The 17050-nt window shown below is 39.5% G+C and overlaps 1 protein-coding gene across 22 annotated transcripts in view; it reads left to right on the forward strand.

Annotated features, from left to right (window-relative positions):
- The window catches only part of KMT2C (lysine methyltransferase 2C), a 200890-nt gene that overhangs the window by 156338 nt on the left and 27502 nt on the right, over positions 1–17050 (forward strand). For 18 of the 22 annotated variants that reach the window (XM_064445046.1, XM_064445052.1, XM_064445047.1 and 15 more), the window contains 12 exons: positions 1659–1763; positions 2115–2162; positions 3343–3480; positions 3657–3689; positions 3773–3892; positions 5968–6106; positions 6387–6601; positions 6718–6791; positions 9408–9590; positions 10242–12122; positions 13152–13477; positions 14334–16156. In XM_064445046.1, coding sequence (XP_064301116.1) covers positions 1659–1763; positions 2115–2162; positions 3343–3480; positions 3657–3689; positions 3773–3892; positions 5968–6106; positions 6387–6601; positions 6718–6791; positions 9408–9590; positions 10242–12122; positions 13152–13477; positions 14334–16156 — 5085 coding nt within the window. The remainder of the gene's footprint in view (positions 1–1658; positions 1764–2114; positions 2163–3342; positions 3481–3656; positions 3690–3772; positions 3893–5967; positions 6107–6386; positions 6602–6717; positions 6792–9407; positions 9591–10241; positions 12123–13151; positions 13478–14333; positions 16157–17050) is intronic. The other 4 variants (XM_064445055.1, XM_064445068.1, XM_064445069.1 and 1 more) reach the window with 2 other exon arrangements.

Here is a 17050-nt window from a genome sequence, read left to right on the forward strand (position 1 = left end):
AAACAAAAAAACCCCAAAACAAAACCCACCAACCTAAATCAGCCAAACAAAAAAAATAAACAAAAAAACCCACCCCAAAACCATAAAACCAACCCAAAACCCAACAACTAGGTTCTGTTTACACCTTATATTTCATAGTACTTTTTATCAGGTACACAAAATAACTACAGCCACAAAGTGATGTGGTTCTGAGGTACTTTTTAATACTTCTCCTGATATCAGTAGGAGCTGAATTCTTTATGTCCTTGTAAATGGGCTGGTCTGCACTGGCACATTGATACACCTAGTTGAGTGATGCTGAAAACATGATTTAATTAGGATGGTATCATCTTGTCTGCATTAGATAAGAGAAAAATTAAGAATAAAAATAGTAAAATGAGGAAGAATAATTTTCATTTTGACCTTCAGTAATGGTAGAAGGGAAAAGGGTTGTCTCTGAAAAGCAGCAGAAGGAACATTCAAATCACTGTAGAATTTAGCAGCTTGGAAAGTAGCCTTATTATATAAGTAAATCCTTGGCACCAGGCCTCTGAATTAAACTAGAAATACTTTCCCGGGGCAGTTGGGTTGTAACAGTGGGAAAGATAACCCATATATCTGTGAAATATGTTTGCTCTTTGACTTTCTGGTCCCTCTTCAACCTGCCCATATTTGTTTTCCACATTGTACAATGTATGATTCATATTAATCCCTTTTCTCTGTTTAATTATACGTGTGTTTGTATATTTTACCATCTCTTCATGACTTTTTGGTCTTGCAAGGATTGCTCGTGTAGTCATGATAGTCTGCAGTTTTTCTGAAAAATATTTTTCTCAACTTTTGTTTATTTGTCAAACAGTTTTCTTCAAAAGTTGCACATCTGTAATAGTCCTAAAAACTAGTTAATAAAACCAGATGGACCATCGGGAGTCATTTCTGTCTAATGAATTGGACGTCAAGATGATAATCATAGCCAGAATGTATTATTTAATATTAAATAATGTAGTGCTAGGACCAGGCCAGTTTTTCCTAGACAACAATCAAACATGACAAATTTACCTGTGGCTGCTCTCACTTCTTCGGGATTTCTTCTGGTCTTAAAAATAGCATCTCCAATTTCCACTTACTAATGCTGCTTACTCTTACGTTTCACTTCCCTATCAGGGTGTCGTAACTGGTTGCTCCGTAGTCTTAAGAAAAATAGTGGTGGCAAGAGAAGTAACTGATCGATTTCTTAGCTTTTCCTTTTTTTTTTTTTTTTTTTTAAATATTCCCTATTGATTTGCTGTGAGCTGTGTCCTTTATAAAACCTGTTTGTTGACTTTGAAATTCATAGGCCTTTGTGTCTCAGAGGTTGCAAGTTCTCACTAGATCTTGGGATTTTTTCCCCTAAAACCATCCAGTCTTTCTTCCACATGACTGATTACTTTATCCCTTTTACTGTATTGAAGAAAACACTAAACAACGTAAGCATGTGAAGGTGACTACAGTACTGGCTGGGAGGGGATGCTAGTCAGCAGTCTCTCACCCCAGAGTGACTTGCAGTGCATAACACACTATAGAAAGCCCTTATAGCCTGGTAAATCTGTGTTTGAGTTTATAGCTCAAGCTATAGTACATCATCAGAGTCCTATACAAATGCTACGACTGGTTGATTTTATTTATTGCGTCTTATACAGGTAGCACCGACGATCCTTTAGCCGATCTTTCTGAGGTCTTAAATACTGATGATGATATACTTGGAATACTTTCTGATGATTTGGTAAAGTCTGGAGATCATTCGGGTATGTATCTTTATAAGGTCTCTCTGGTATTTGTTTTCTTTTTTTCCTCTTTATTATAGATGAATTTGTTGTATCTATAGGTTACAGTCTAGGTGATTTCAGATGCAATTTTCATACCTTAAGAATACCTTGGTTTGAGATGATTTTGTTGTCTTCTACTGAAAAAAAAAAATCCCCAACCTTTTCAACATTTTGTTTTACTTGGCTCTTTGCTTTGCTGCTTAAGAGAAAATAAAATGTAGCTGCCGTTGTCTATCATACCTGCGTAGCTTTTTTCAGCATGCAGCTTTTTCTTTACTTTTTTTGTTTTCGTGTTATAATCATCCATTTTATCTGGTTTGGGTCCTGTAGGTCTTGATTTATGCACTTTCCAGGTTGAGAACTCACCCTCCCCATTTGGTAAGAAACTAAACAATGGATGATCCGTGGTTAGAAGTAGTCATCTCTCCTAGTGGTTTTAGCTGAAAGAACTGCATGTGTAGAAACTAGTACTCCTTAACTGTGTCACTAATTCGTGCTTTCATTTTCCACTCTTTCTGTGGTGTTTGAGTCTAACACAACCTATAAACTCTGCACTCCACATTTAAGAGTACTGCATAAAGTTTTGCTTACAGCTTTTAAAAGCCTTCCTGAGTTGTTGTGTTTCATGATAGAAAACCATGCATTTTCTTGCTGTCGCTGTCAATTTTAATATTACTTCTAGTAGTAGTGTGTAGTTTTTGTCGTAGTGGTATCTTTTGTAAATTAAAAGCATTTTAACAATGTGTATATATTAAAGCATGAATAAAGCAGTCAGCATCAAATCTTTTTGTTTCCACTGGATGATGATTCATCACTTCTTGTAAAACACAGGCTGATAAGAAGTAGAATGGCACTTTTCATCATTTTAAATTTTTTTTTATTTGGTATCTAATACAGAAATGTATTTTAAATACTGAAGTGTACAGTTCTTTTTTTCAAAGATCGATCTTGTTTGAGAGATTTATTGACTTGCAAAGGATGTTAGGAAATTTATGTAGTAAGTTATGTTTTCTCAGTACCAACAAATCACTTTGTCTGATGTAACCCAGAACATTCAGTAGTTGTTTTTGAAACAGAAACTGCTATAACCTGTTTGATATTGACTACACTTCAACGGCACTTCAGTAGATATTTAATGTAATATGAAAAGAGTATTTGGGGTGAACCTTAGGTTATACGAAGAGGATCCATATTAACTACTGGTGTGATTGTTTTTAAAACATGAAAAATAGTTATAGTGGAACCTATACACTGAAAAGTATATACTTGAAAACATGCTGTACCTAAACTCAGTAGTCTTATTTCAACAAAAGTCCCCCATTCTTCCAGTTGCGTTCTAGTCAATTAGCATTCCTCAAATAATTCAGTAATCTGGAAGGAAATAGTGGGCAGGTTTTTTACTTTTTCTAATGAATGCCTTATTTTGCCTTACCTTTCAAATCTTAGAAAGTCTTGGTTTAGTTGATAGCTCAGCTCTAGGAGAAAAAAATTATTCTCTTTATTCTGTACTAATAAATTTGACTATTTATGTCTAACTTAATATTCTTTCTTCCTTCAGCTGGATTGGATATCGGTCCCATCTCTGATGATCCTTCTTCTCTGCCTCAGCCAAATGTCAACCAGAGTTCACGGCCATTGAGTGAAGAACAGTTGGATGGAATCCTGAGTCCAGAACTAGACAAAATGGTCACAGATGGTAATTTTTTTGTCCTTGGTCTTGGTCTTCTAGAAAACTTGAGAAAAAAAAAGACAAGATATCTTCTTAAGTTACTCTTTGTGTATTGTAACATACCCATTTGGGCTTGGTTGCAGAATAAATTCTATTGCATCTTTTGATGATTACTCATTCTGTGTTGTCTTTACTTTGTCCAGGTGCTATTCTTGGCAAATTGTACAAAATCCCAGGTATGTACTCTCGGCTTTGTTTGCCTTTTATAAAATATAGTTTATAAACAATGACAGCCAACTCATGCACAGTGTTTTTGCAGAGCTAGGAGGAAAGGATGTTGAAGATCTGTTCACAGCTGTATTAAGTCCAGCCACCACGCAGCCAGCTCCTTTGCCACAGCCTCCTCCGCCATCACAACTTATGTCTTTGCACAGTCAAGGTATGTTCCTTTGTTACTTTTAAAAATAGCAGCCTGGTCAGGGGAGTTCTTTTAAATACTGATGTGAAAGTAGGACGTGCCTTACTTTCTGCTGTCATTAATTTGTAGAATCTACCATTGTTAATTTATGAAATATTATTCTACAATGGTTCTGAAGGAGGCATGTGATTAACATGCATGTAAATATTGCTAGTAGAAAGGGACAGTTATTTTATATTTTTCTGACATACTGGAACTTTTATTTCAGCTGACATATTTTTGAAACTTGTCTGTGATAAAGCATGTGTTCTCTGACTTCACTCTTCAATTGCTTTTGAGTAACTCCTCAAGGGTAAGGAGTCTGTAAAAGTGATTTACTGCATCTTAATTTCCTTTAAGAATTCAGTTTAACATGTTAACTAGTCCCATCCAAATAACAGAGAGAAGGGAAGGCTAAGCAATTTTGATTATAATTTATTTTCTTTGTTACTACTAAAATTATCATAAGTAGATACAGCATATTCTTGCTTTTATATTGAAAACAAGGGGCAGATTGATTTTTTTTTTTTATTATTTTGCCAGTAGAGCATATTTTTTTTTTCAGCAGTATGTGTATGACCATTATTAAATGCACTTTTTCATCAGAAATCACTTCTAGTGGATTTTGCCTGAACTCATGTGAAGAGCGCCCATTCTGTTATCCTGGTGCTACAAAAACTATAATGCAAATTGATTTCACTAGTGAATTAATCATAAGAAGAAAAATGATTGGTTTCTTAGGTGAATTTCTGTAGAAAGGAAAGACTTCAAAAAGTCTTAGAAAGGAGAGAGATTAAGGCAAATAATGAGGTGATTTAAAGCAAAAGATAATATAGACATCATTGCCTGTTTGCCAGTTACTTGAGTACTTGGAGATAACTTCAGCATTTGAGCTCTGTAAGATTGTTTAACTTCTCCCGGTGGGAACTGCCACAATTACAAAGTTTTACATTTATAATTTGGTTCAGTTACGGTGTAATGATCCACATGTTTGTGTGAGATAAATGCTTCAGTAATGGGGAAGCTTGCATCAGGTTTCAGGAATTTCAAATAAAATTAATGCTCTCTTCTCATGAAGACATGATCCTGCAGTGCAAACCAGAGGCCTGACGCTCCCTCCTGCTTGTTTGCCAGGTCTTCACAGTTACCTATTTAGCAGCTATGACAAAGCACATTCTCCTAAATTTTAAGTTACTTTCATCCAAGCATGCTTCCTGCATAGTGTATGTAAGCTATAGATGAGAAGACAGTCTCATAAAGCATGAGAGAATGATACAGTGTCATCCTACAGATGCCTCTCATTCCTGTGCTACTTCTACGCTTTCAAGAAAATACTGGGACAACAGTTATAATTGCACTTAAGCGACAGGGATTCAAAGGCCAGTGTTAATTCTGTGCAGGAACATCTGCAAAGACCATCTGCTGGAATGAATCTGCCTGTGCCACATTTGCCTAATATTGTAATCAAATAAATAAAATTTTCTGTCTTCATACTGCTAGGCTGGACATTTAATTAGAAAATGCTGATGCTCGTCTGACTAGATTTATCTGTTTCATTGGTTACAAATTAGGGAGTTAGTAGATAATGAAGCTTACTTCGGTACACTGCTCAGAAGTCTCAGAAGAGGAGATGTTTAATTCAGGTTGGCTAACGATAATTCTGCAAGGACCAAAAGCAACCTTCTCCATGCTTGCTGCTTGGATCTGGGTGTAACAAATACGACAGACCATTAGCCTTTAAGAATATACCTCAGTATAAAGTGCAGTACCATAGCATGGGCTACTACAAACATTTTGGAAATCCGTTTTGAAAAGCCTGATTTTTCAGACAAGAAAAATAATCTGTACAGGGATGTGATCCAGTAAAAAAGAACCCCTTAAGCTTGTTGGGAAGCAATGTAAACTGACTTAAAATCTCCAAAAATGTAAGGTTGATACTCTAAAGTTTTAAAGCAGTTAGTTTTTCATTAGATGAAACATCATTTTTTCACTGAAAATTTCAACTTCTACCTTAAAAGTAGTCATGCTTTAAAACAGTAATTTAAACTTCTTTCCAGGAGAGAATGTGTTTCCAAGAGTGCCCCTTATGAATGGTCTGATTGGCCCTAACCCTCATCTCCCTCATACAGCTCTGACTGCTGGAGGTGGACTTGGCACTTTCTCTCCCATAACACAGCAACCATATACTGATACCAGGTAAGTCAAGATGGCAAATAAAAAATAACCATTGTTTAGCATTTATCACTAAATGCTAAACACACTGGGGTTGGGGGGTGTGGTGTTGTTAATACCCTGATATTATTAGTATTTAACTACTTAGCTCTTAACAGCCACTACAGAAACTTCTGTATTCTTGCAGCCTGTTCGCTACTGAAGTAGGAAACAGAATAAGTACTTTGCTAGTTAGTTTGGGGTTGTTTTTTTTTCATATTGAGAGCAATCTATCTATAAAACAAACCCCCTTTTTATTTGTCAGGGATAAGAATCCAGCGTTCAATCCAATGGTGAGTGATCCAAACAGCTCATGGGCACCGTCTGCTCCACCTTTGGAAGGTGAAGGGGATACAATGTCCAATGCCCAAAGAAGCACTCTTAAGTGGGAAAAAGAAGAAGCTTTGGGTGAAATGGCAACAGTAGCACCTGTTCTCTATACAAATATCAACTTCCCTAACCTAAAGGAAGAATTCCCAGGTGAGTGGTTTACTGAATAAAGTTTAATATTTCGTAGCAACTTGCGCATCTTGATTTGAAAGAATGTAAAATAGTCTTACCAAAGCCTTGTGTATTAACACATTTTTTGGTTGCAGACTGGGCTACAAGAGTGAAGCAGATTGCTAAACTGTGGAGGAAAGCAAGCTCACAGGAGAGGGCTCCATATGTGGTAAGAACAACTACCACCTGCATTCCCTACTTCCAGCAACCGTGTTTCATCTATAAGATTTTCATTCATGTTTTTTAAACAAATTAAGTTCTAGGGTTAGTGGAAGTTCACTTACTCCAAGAATGCCTTTGTAATTTAACTTCTAACTCTGAATACTTCTACCTGTTTTCTTTGTCTTTCAGGCTTGGGATAAACTGTATTAGTATTGTGCAATCTAAAGACATCAGCTGAGACGAGAACTTTTGTGGTTCCCACTGCCTCTTTGCTGCATTTGATTCATGCCTCAACTCTTATTTGCTCTGTCTCTTTCTGCACAGGATCTCACCGGTTTCTTCAGAAGCATAATAACAAATCATTGCGTGACCTTCCTCTCTTTCATCTTCCCCTCTCACTAGTCTTTTCTTTTTTACCCCATTAGAGTTGCTGAAGTCTTTCACCTGTTCAACTAACCATTCCAGAGGTGTCAGTGCTCACACCCCTACGTTCCTTATTTTCTTCTACTCCTGTGTTTCTTGCCTTACTGTTCCCCTTCACTACTTACTCTCTTCTGTTCCTTGGCGCTGGAAACTCTTTTGATATTTTCCATGTCGTGAGGAGTGTGAAGAGCTCAATTTTCCTCTCCAGAAGCATTCACCTTTTTCACATCTGAGTCAAGTGAACACACATAGTAGCCATCTGAGTTACGTGGTCATTTATTCCATTCTGTAGAACCTCTGCCATTCAAAGGGTGACCCTTGTGCTTTGTTGAAACCTCTTGGTGAAGCCTGTCCACATTCAAATCTCAGAACCTATATTATTCATTATTTTTGACCTTCCCAGCCATTGTTAGCAAATGTACTTTAATTTTCTGTCACATCTCCATTCTCTCCTAGTTCTCATCTTTTCCTTGTTTCTTCACAACAGCAACTGGATGGTCGTTCTCACTTTGTGGGTTTCACAGGGTTATGTTTTCAGTCTCTTAGCCTCCCCCCCCTTCACTTTTTTAATATAGTCCCCATTAGTAAACAAATTTGATTCCCATGTATGTTGATGACTCAGAGCTTAACAGTACCAACATCATCTCCTACTGTCCAAATTAAAAAATCCCCTTATCTCTCTGACAGCTTTTAGAGGATAAACCATTACCCCAAACTCAATTTGGGAAGTGGAGTTCTTGACCCTTCTTGAACCTCTTTCCACTTGAAAGAATAATTCTCTATTGTTGGTTTTTTGGGGTTTTTTTTGGTATCACTGAGGCATCATCATTATTCTGCTTTTTGGGGAAGAAAAAAAAAAGGCTTGTAACTTCAGCACCTTTGGACCTCTATGTCATCTTGTCTGTGCTATATTTAATCTTGGTGATTCCTTCTGTGTAGTATTTATAAGATACTATCCGCTTGCCTGGACAAAAATCCACCCGTGTATTTATCACTTCACAATTATTTCTATTACTACTGGTTTTTTCCTTTTTCATTGGTCTTAACAAATGCAGTCCTGTTCTCCTGATGGATATCCAAAAAGCAGCTGCAAAAATTCTTTGTTCGAGAAGAGGGCGCATGCATGTGCACACACATGCACACACATGAGTATTTACATAGCAAGCAGCAGTTATTTCCTCACAGAAGTTACAGTCCATGTTCTCTTGCCAGTCAGCTGTTGCTAGTATTCCTGGCATTGTGCACGCAAGAAGCTATTGTGCTGTTGTCCCTCACCTGAGGGACTTTACACTCTGTGGGGATTAGTAAAGGCTACCTTAGAAATGATATTCAGAAGAGTGTTAGTAAATTTTCACTGTAGGCTTTTCAATTCCCTTAGTATGCACAATCCCATCGCTTATAAGCGAAAAATGACACTAATTTTTCTGCTGCTGTGACACTGGTGCTCTCATCCATGTCAGTGTTTCATTGTTGGAGGGGAAGGATGTAAGGCTTTTCTGCTAGGCAACCTCTACTTGACAACTGCAAATAAAATTGTGAAAAAGATGTGAGGGTTTGCTTCAGAAAAGGAATCACATCCTAGATTGGTGGTAAAACAGACTCTTTGAAACTTCCATTAGATGCTTTAAAGTGTCAGTATGGCTGTAAAATGCCTCATTGAAGAGGAATTGCTGTTCTTCCATCCAATTTTTCCTGATCCATAAGCCCATATCCTATGTTTATACTGCTAACTTAACACAGACTGAGATCTATAGAGGCTATTTAATGGAGTAGACTGTATTTTTCTTGTCATTGAAGTTCTCCACATTAGTGGCCTTTATTGATTCAAACATCATCTGCTGTGCTCATGTCTTCAGACTGCAGACCACACCAGTATGTGATTTGAAAGGTAAACCAGTGGGATTCGTGCTTTCTTGGCACAGCACAATACCTGAACAGACACTGCTAATGTATAGAAAACCTCTACTGCTGATAACTCCTTAGTTCTTTCCATGTATGTTAAATGCAGAAATTCTATAGAGATTAAGTGTTTTCAGTTTGGAATGCCTTATAAAGTGCATACTTTAGTTTTCACACGCATGCTTGTGATTAAAATAGGCAGTACAAATAATTTGGTGATAGATTTTGTAGGTATAACAGACTCAGAGTTCACACTTAGCAGAAGAAAATAAGGCTAACTAGTTTTTTTTTCTTTTCCCAGCAAAAAGCCAGAGATAATAGAGCTGCTTTGCGCATCAATAAAGTACAGATGTCAAATGACTCCATGAAAAGGCAGCAACAACAGGATAGCATTGATCCTAGCTCACGCATCGACTCCGACCTCTTTAAAGATCCATTAAAACAGAGGGAATCGGAACATGAGCAGGAATGGAAATTCAGACAGGTGTGTTGCATTTAGAGTGTTTTGTTATTTTTCTTCCAGCTTTTTATTGTGTTGTTGGAATCTGTTATAACAAAATCAATTTTAACCTTTGTAGAAGAGTTTAAAGTCAACGATTCTGCGTAGGAGGAAAATAGATACTATCAGAAGAGAAGCTGCTTGTAAATGTTAGAAAACTTTGTTTTAAAACTTTGACTCTTAAATCATACCTATTATGCAAATAGATTATTCTTTCTCTGTCTACCAGGCTAGTGCAGTAGTTTGTTTTTTATATACCCTATATTGCACTGACCTTGTCCTGCAGACTGCTGCCTCAGTTTGGTCTGGTTGTCCCTCGGAGCCCATTTGCCCCACATCAGTGCTGCATCTGTCGGTAACCTTTTGCCTTCAGAGTATAAGGTTGGAAAGCAGTGCTGCTCTGTAGGCAACCTGGGAAATGCTTCTTCCCAGGCAATCGAGGTGCATGTCAGAGTAATTGAACTTCACAAATAGCTCGACCCTCTGCTCCCATTGCATTTTAAATTTGCAATTTACAATTATTTATAATTTATCTTTGATGTGTCCTCAAGTTTTAATTATAGATTCAGTCATCAGAAAGATTTTGTATTCCCTGAACATATAAGCGTAACCTTTTTCCTCATAACTTTAAAACAGCAAATGCGGCAAAAAAGTAAGCAGCAAGCCAAAATAGAAGCCACACAGAAGCTGGAACAAGTGAAAAATGAGCAGCAGCAACAGCAGCAGCAACAGCAGCAGCAGCAGTTTGGGTCACAGCAGCTTCTGAACCAGTCTGGCTCAGACACACCTAGCAGTGGCATCCAGAGCCCCTTAACGCCACAGACTGGCAATGGAAGTATGTCTCCTGCACAACAGACATTCCATAAGGATCTATTTACAAAGCAGCAGCTACCTGCTACGCCTACGTCAGCATCCTCAGATGATGTGTTCCTAAAACCACAAGCCCCACCCCCTACCCCAACCCGAATCCCAGTACATGATTCACTGTCTCAGTCTCAGTCTCCTCAGACATCATCACAACAGATGTTTTCTCCAGGTTCCACAAACACTAGACCTCCTTCTCCAATGGATCCATATGCTAAAATGGTGGGAACACCTAGACCAGCACCCATTAACCAAAACTTTGTTAGAAGAAGTTCCATTACACCCTTAGATACCTGTGCACCACAGTCATCCATATCTAGGCCCATTCAGGCAACTGAACCATCAGGAAGCAGGCCTTCGCCAGTCAGGGATTCATGTTCTTCATCTCCAGGTAGCAGTGATCCCTATGCAAAGCCACCAGACACACCCAGGCCTGTCATGGCATCAGAGCAGTTCTCCAAACCATTGGGGGTCCCAAGATCGCCCGTAGTTATGGAACAGTCAGGGAAGGTTCCTTTAACAGCTGGAAGCAGTGATCCGTTTACGAAGCCAGCTCCTAGAACTGATACATTTCAGAGACAGAGAGCAACTCCTGCTGATGCGTACGCACGGCCACCGTTGACTCCTACTCCTACTCCTGTTGATGGTAGCCCTGGACCTTTTAAAACTCCTATGCGCCCACCTCAGTCCCCGCAAGATCCTTACGCATCAATGCCAACTACACCAAGGCGTGTTGCTGTTGATCCCTATGAAAGGCCCGCTTTGACACCAAGGCCGGTGGATAACTTTTCCCATAATCAGCCTAATGATCCATACAGCCAGCCTCCCCTTACTCCCCATCCTGCAATAAAGGAGACTTTTGCCCATCCACCCCGGATAGTGCGACAACAGAGCGATTCTTTCCCTCAATCTGGACCCATTTCAAGGCCAGCTTCTCAGGACCCTTACTCGCAGCCTCCAGGTACTCCTCGGCCAGTTGCTGATCCTTATGCCCAACCTCCAGGAACTCCTCGGCCCACTGCAGTTGATCCATATTTGCAGCAACCACCAACACCAAGACCTGCTCCACCAGCAGATTTATTTGCTCAGTCCTCAGCAAATCAGAGACATTCTGATCCATATGCCCAACCTCCTGGAACACCGAGGCCAGTTCTTAATGATCCTTATTCTCAGCAACCAGCAACTCCAAGGCCAGGGATTCCAGAGAGTTTTAACAGACCTGCAATGACAAGACCAGGGCTAATACCAAATAGAGATCCTTTCCTGCAGGCACCACAGAACAGGTTGCAGGGCACTTTTGTCAGACCATCAGATCCATGTTCTCAAACTCCCAGACCTACAGGACCTGCAATAACAGATTCATTTAGCCATGGTCCAGCTGCTCCAGCACGTGACCCATATGATCAACCACCGATGACTCCAAGACCTCAGCCAGAATCTTTTGGAACTGGTCAGCTGGCCCATGATGCTCCTGAGCAGCCACGTCCTGGATCTGAGGGCAACTTCAATGCATCTGGAAATTCTCCGATGAGTTCTCAAGGACAACAATTTCCCAAAGTTTCACAAGTTCCTGGCCCGGCACCCACTACAGGAGTAACAGATACACAGAATACCATGAATATGTCTCAAGCAGATACTGAGAAGTTAAGACAGGTGAGAATAATGTTTAATACTGATGGTATTAAAATTTCATAAGTAGAAGAATTTCCCCCATTCTTGTTAATATCTGAAGTTTCTTACAATTAAACATAGCTATATAATGTAGAATTATCTTCATTCACTTAGTTTGTTAATTTGGTCCTCGTGGATAGAACTACAATATATAGAATATAGAAACATCAGTAATTTGTAAGGAGTTTGGACAAGATCCAAAAAGAAAGTAAGGCCATCTTTGAAGCCACTGAAGATGCAGATGATTGGTCTGTAATAGCTCTTCTATCTACAGTGTGAGGAAAAAAACACCTTGAAAGGACAATTAATTCTATCCTGTACTAGGTGAGATGTAGAACTGATTGTCAGTGGCTTGTTTGCTGACTGAAAAAGGGAGTATAGGCAAAGATCTCAGACTAGACATCTAACTTTCCACTTGGCTGACATGTTGAGGTGAATCCTGCCATTGGTCACTGCTCTTCTTGAGGCACATTCACTCCAGGTTTTTGTTCATTAATGTCTGGCAAATAGCTTGTGCTGAGACGTAGGATTATATTCAACTTGTGGACAGCTGCTCAGTCTGTTGTTTGGAAGGAGCAATGGGAAGTGGATTTAGCAGAAAAATGAGTAGTGTTTATCATACAGAGTCAAGTAAATTCTGCAGCTTTGGTGTAAACCTCTTGCAATGGATCTCTAGTTACCTTTCTCCCTCAGAATGCACTTTTTTGTGTGGTGAAAGGGCCTGCATTATTGGAATAGAAAGTGGAAAAGAGTTTTGCTTATATGTTAATTGGTAAAATCAGTTCACAGTACACACTTTAACAAGAGGTCTGGAGATTAAGTTGTGTTGCCAGCATCTTGTGCCATTTGATCCCTCTTCTAATTTCTGAGGTGATTATGGTAGTTTGTAATATTTTTCTGTTGCGACTGAAAAATTTCTTTCCTCCAAAAGGCTTAACCTAGCGGAGTGTAACACTTCAAAATATGTCAAATGCAGTGTCAAGCACAATGAATTATTTTTTTTTTAAACAGCGCCAGAAATTACGTGAAATTATTCTACAGCAACAGCAGCAGAAGAAAAATGCGGTTCGTCAGGAGAAAGCCTTGCAGGATGCAGCAGCTCCTACCCATGCAACTCCTCTTCAACACTGGCAGCAAGACAACTTAAATCAAATTTTTAACCGCCCTCCTCCTCCGTATCCTGGGAATATTAGGTCCTCTGTTGTCCCTCCAGGTGGGCCAAGGTTCACCGTATACCCAAAAGACCAACGTGGACCATTTCCTGCCGATGGGCAGTTCAATAGACCCCAGTTCCCAGGCGATATGAACGCCATGGGGATGAGACCTCATGGTCTTAGGTAAGCTCTTTGACCTCTTAATGCCAGGATATTACAGGAGTAGTTCTACATTTACAGAAATTGTTAGATAAAAGGGTTTTTTTTAATGAAAAATCCATCTGTGTTGTCTGTAGTAGCTGATAATGTTCCTGCATTCAGTATGTACAGTGAGTTTTGCTCTAAGTGTCTGAAATATTAAAATGTGTATTTTACACTAACACTGTTTTTACACTGGCGTTTTTAGGGAATTAATAAGAAATAAATATGGAGAAACTGCAATACTTGCAAAAGTTATGTGACCTGAAAGATCTTGTCACCCATGGTTTTGGGGCATTTCTTGGTTTGTTATTTTTTTTTTAAAAAAGTGAAAGGTCTGACTTAAGCTTTAATGTAATATTCTTGGTTTGATTTATAATGAATATGTAATCAAATGTCAACTTCTGTGCCATTTTTACAGTGAATGCTATGATGTAAAATGAATACCAGTATTGACATGCATTGTCATCTCAGGAATTATTATTTTCAATATTTTAGGTTTATTTCAATAATTTCTAAATCCACACAATATAATTTTTATGCTGAGTTGCATTAACATGTAGTTGATTTACTAGGATACTTCTTACTGTCAGAGTTTTCTATGCATTATTATTATTGGAATAGAAAACAGGTTGTTTATTAAACATAATTAAAGCAATTATTTTTATTGTAGTTATAAGGCTCATTTAAATGTAAGCATAATTAGTCAAAATATTTATTTAAATATCTTAATGAATGCATCATGTAAAGCATTTTGGTGAATAGTTATTTAGTTAAATATGCCAGACTAGGCAGGCAGTCCTGAGGAAAAGATTATTTAGTCTTTCATACTTTATTTTAGATACGGGTTCCCAGGAGGTGGCCACGGTCCACCATCAGGTCAAGAACGTTTCCTCGGTCCTCAGCAGCCAATGCAACGCCCTGGAGTTCCCCCACAGCTGAGAAGATCTCTGTCTATTGATATGCCTCGGCCAGTGAACAATCCACAAATAAATAATACATCTGCGATCTCTCAACATTTTCCTCCCCAGGGAATTCCAGTTCAGCAGCACAATATATTGGGCCAAGCGTTTATCGAGTTACGTCACAGAGCTCCTGATGGGAGGCCAAGGCTGCCTTTTAATCCTTCTGCTGCAAATGTTATGGATGCAGCAGCACAACATCAGCGACATGCAGGGTTTATACCCAGGCAGGAGTTTCCAGGCCCAAGACAGGCAGAACCACTGAGACATAATTCTCAGGGGATACCTAACCAGTTGCAGATGTCTACAAGTTTGGAGCATATGTCACAATCTCAGCAGGATCAAATCAATCCTGACAACCCACCTGCACTTGTAATACGTTCTTTAGGTCATCCACCAGTTGCTGATGCATTCCCAGGACCATCTTTGGCTACATCTGCACCAAGTGATGAATCAGCAAATTTGCAGATGCCCAACCAGCCGAGTGATGGTCTGGAAGAAAAGCTTGATCCTGATGATCCTGCTGTAAAAGATTTGGATGTGAAAGACCTTGACGGGGTTGAAGTCAAGGATTTAGATGATGAGGATCTGGAAAATTTGAATCTAGACACAGAGGATGGGAAAGGAGATGAACTGGACACTTTAGATAATTTGGAAACCAACGATCCTCACCTTGATGATCTTCTGAGGTCTGGGGAATTTGATATAATTGCATACACGGACCCAGACCTTGATGTGGGGGATAAGAAAGGAATGTTTAATGAAGAACTGGATCTTAGTGTCCCCATTGATGACAAACTAGATATCCAGGGCAAGACAGAAGAACCAAAACAGAATGAACAACGTGATGGAACGGTTTCCCCTCCTGAGACCCAGTCTCCACAGAAGGCATCTGCTACAGAAAATGAAATTAAAACAGAAGTACTTTCCCCAAACACTCAGGAGGAAAAGAAGAATGAAAATGAAAAAAGTGATGGAGGTGCTGAATCCTCAAGTACTCAACAGGCTGCTGAAGTTGAGTTAAAGGATGGAGAAAAGGCTCCTGCACAGCCCGCTAACCCAGAATTCCCTGACAAAGCTACTGCTGTTCCTAGTCAAGAAGCAATTGTGCCTAGCCCAGATGCTCAGGGATCTGCCTCACTGCCTGTTCAAGGAGCAGTAAGTTCCTGCAGTATTTCTGGGTCCACACCAGTCCTCTCAAGTTTGCTAGCTAATGAGAGCTCAGATAATGCTGAAGCAAGGACTCTAGGGTCTCCATCTCAATCTTTGCCAACAACACAAGTGAACCATGCATCAGGTATTCCACAAACACTAATGACACCTGGTGGACAGATCTTGGAAAACACTTTAAATTCAAATTTGACCATGGTTCCACGAATGAACCATAACTTCTCTCAAGGGTCACCAAATCCAGGATTTATTCAGGGTCAATCATCTAATCATAACTTTGGGGCAGGACAGACATCTAATCAAACTGTGGCTGTAACAAACCGTCCTGGTCCTAGTGGCATATCTGGTCCCCAACAGATAATGCTCCCTCAACCATTAGCTCAGCAACAAAATCGAGAGAGACCACTTCTGCTAGAGGAACAGCCACTTCTTCTGCAGGACCTTTTGGATCAGGAGAGACAGGAGCAGCAGCAGCAGCGACAGATGCAAGCCATGATTCGCCAACGTTCGGAGCCATTTTTCCCCAATATTGGTATGTGGGTGATCTCTCTTTGTCTGCTTTCTGGTTAGTTTTTTCAAAATACAACAATAAATGGTTAAATAGTCCATGGCACTGAAAGAAGCGGGTAGATATGTGGAGCTTGAAGGTGGCATAACAAAAACCAACCTGCCTAGTAGGTGCGGTGGGAATATGGAAAGTGAGCACGTAGGTGAAATTCTGAACTCCGTGGCAAGGCTCCCGTTGATGTTACCAGGGTCAGGGTCACTCTGCATTACTGCTAATTTTTCTGACATCAGCTCTGTCGCATATACTCTTTATACTTCAGGTTCTCATACATGCTATGGAGTAAATGCACCCTTTGTAAACAGAATTAAATGATGAAGTGCAATAGCTGACCTTTTGATATTTGATCTATCAGGTTTTGGTTTATGGTGGTTTTATTGTATTTTTTTTCAGTGTTTAGTGTGTCTCAAGGAAAGGGATCATCAAAAGCTGTATTACTAACTCACTATCTAGGCAAGGCCCAGAAATATCACAAATAATTGTGCACGTACTAAAAGTGTTTAAGATAAACTCTCGTTTTCTGTTTAATATAACATAGCAGTTTGGGCGTTCAGATCGGGACCATCACTATCATTTAATTGTTATTAATGAAACATGAAATTTTGAGAAATGTGTTGTAACTACACTGGCCATCAAGGCTGTTTGTTCAAAAGACAAATTTAACCTACCCCCAAGTCACAGTTCCGTATTTGTAGTGTGGCTAGAACACGCTGTAGCCACCCCAGGTGGCTAAGATGACCTCCAACCTCAGCTGTTCTGTACTCCCATTTATGCTGCTCTGCGTGACGCACCGAATGGGAGAGACAGCAAAAAGGCAGAGCTCACCATGCTTGTGGCCTTTTCAGATGCTGTACAGGCCGT

Source organism: Phalacrocorax carbo, chromosome 2 (genome assembly GCF_963921805.1).
Source record: "Phalacrocorax carbo chromosome 2, bPhaCar2.1, whole genome shotgun sequence".
NCBI lineage: Eukaryota > Metazoa > Chordata > Aves > Suliformes > Phalacrocoracidae > Phalacrocorax > Phalacrocorax carbo.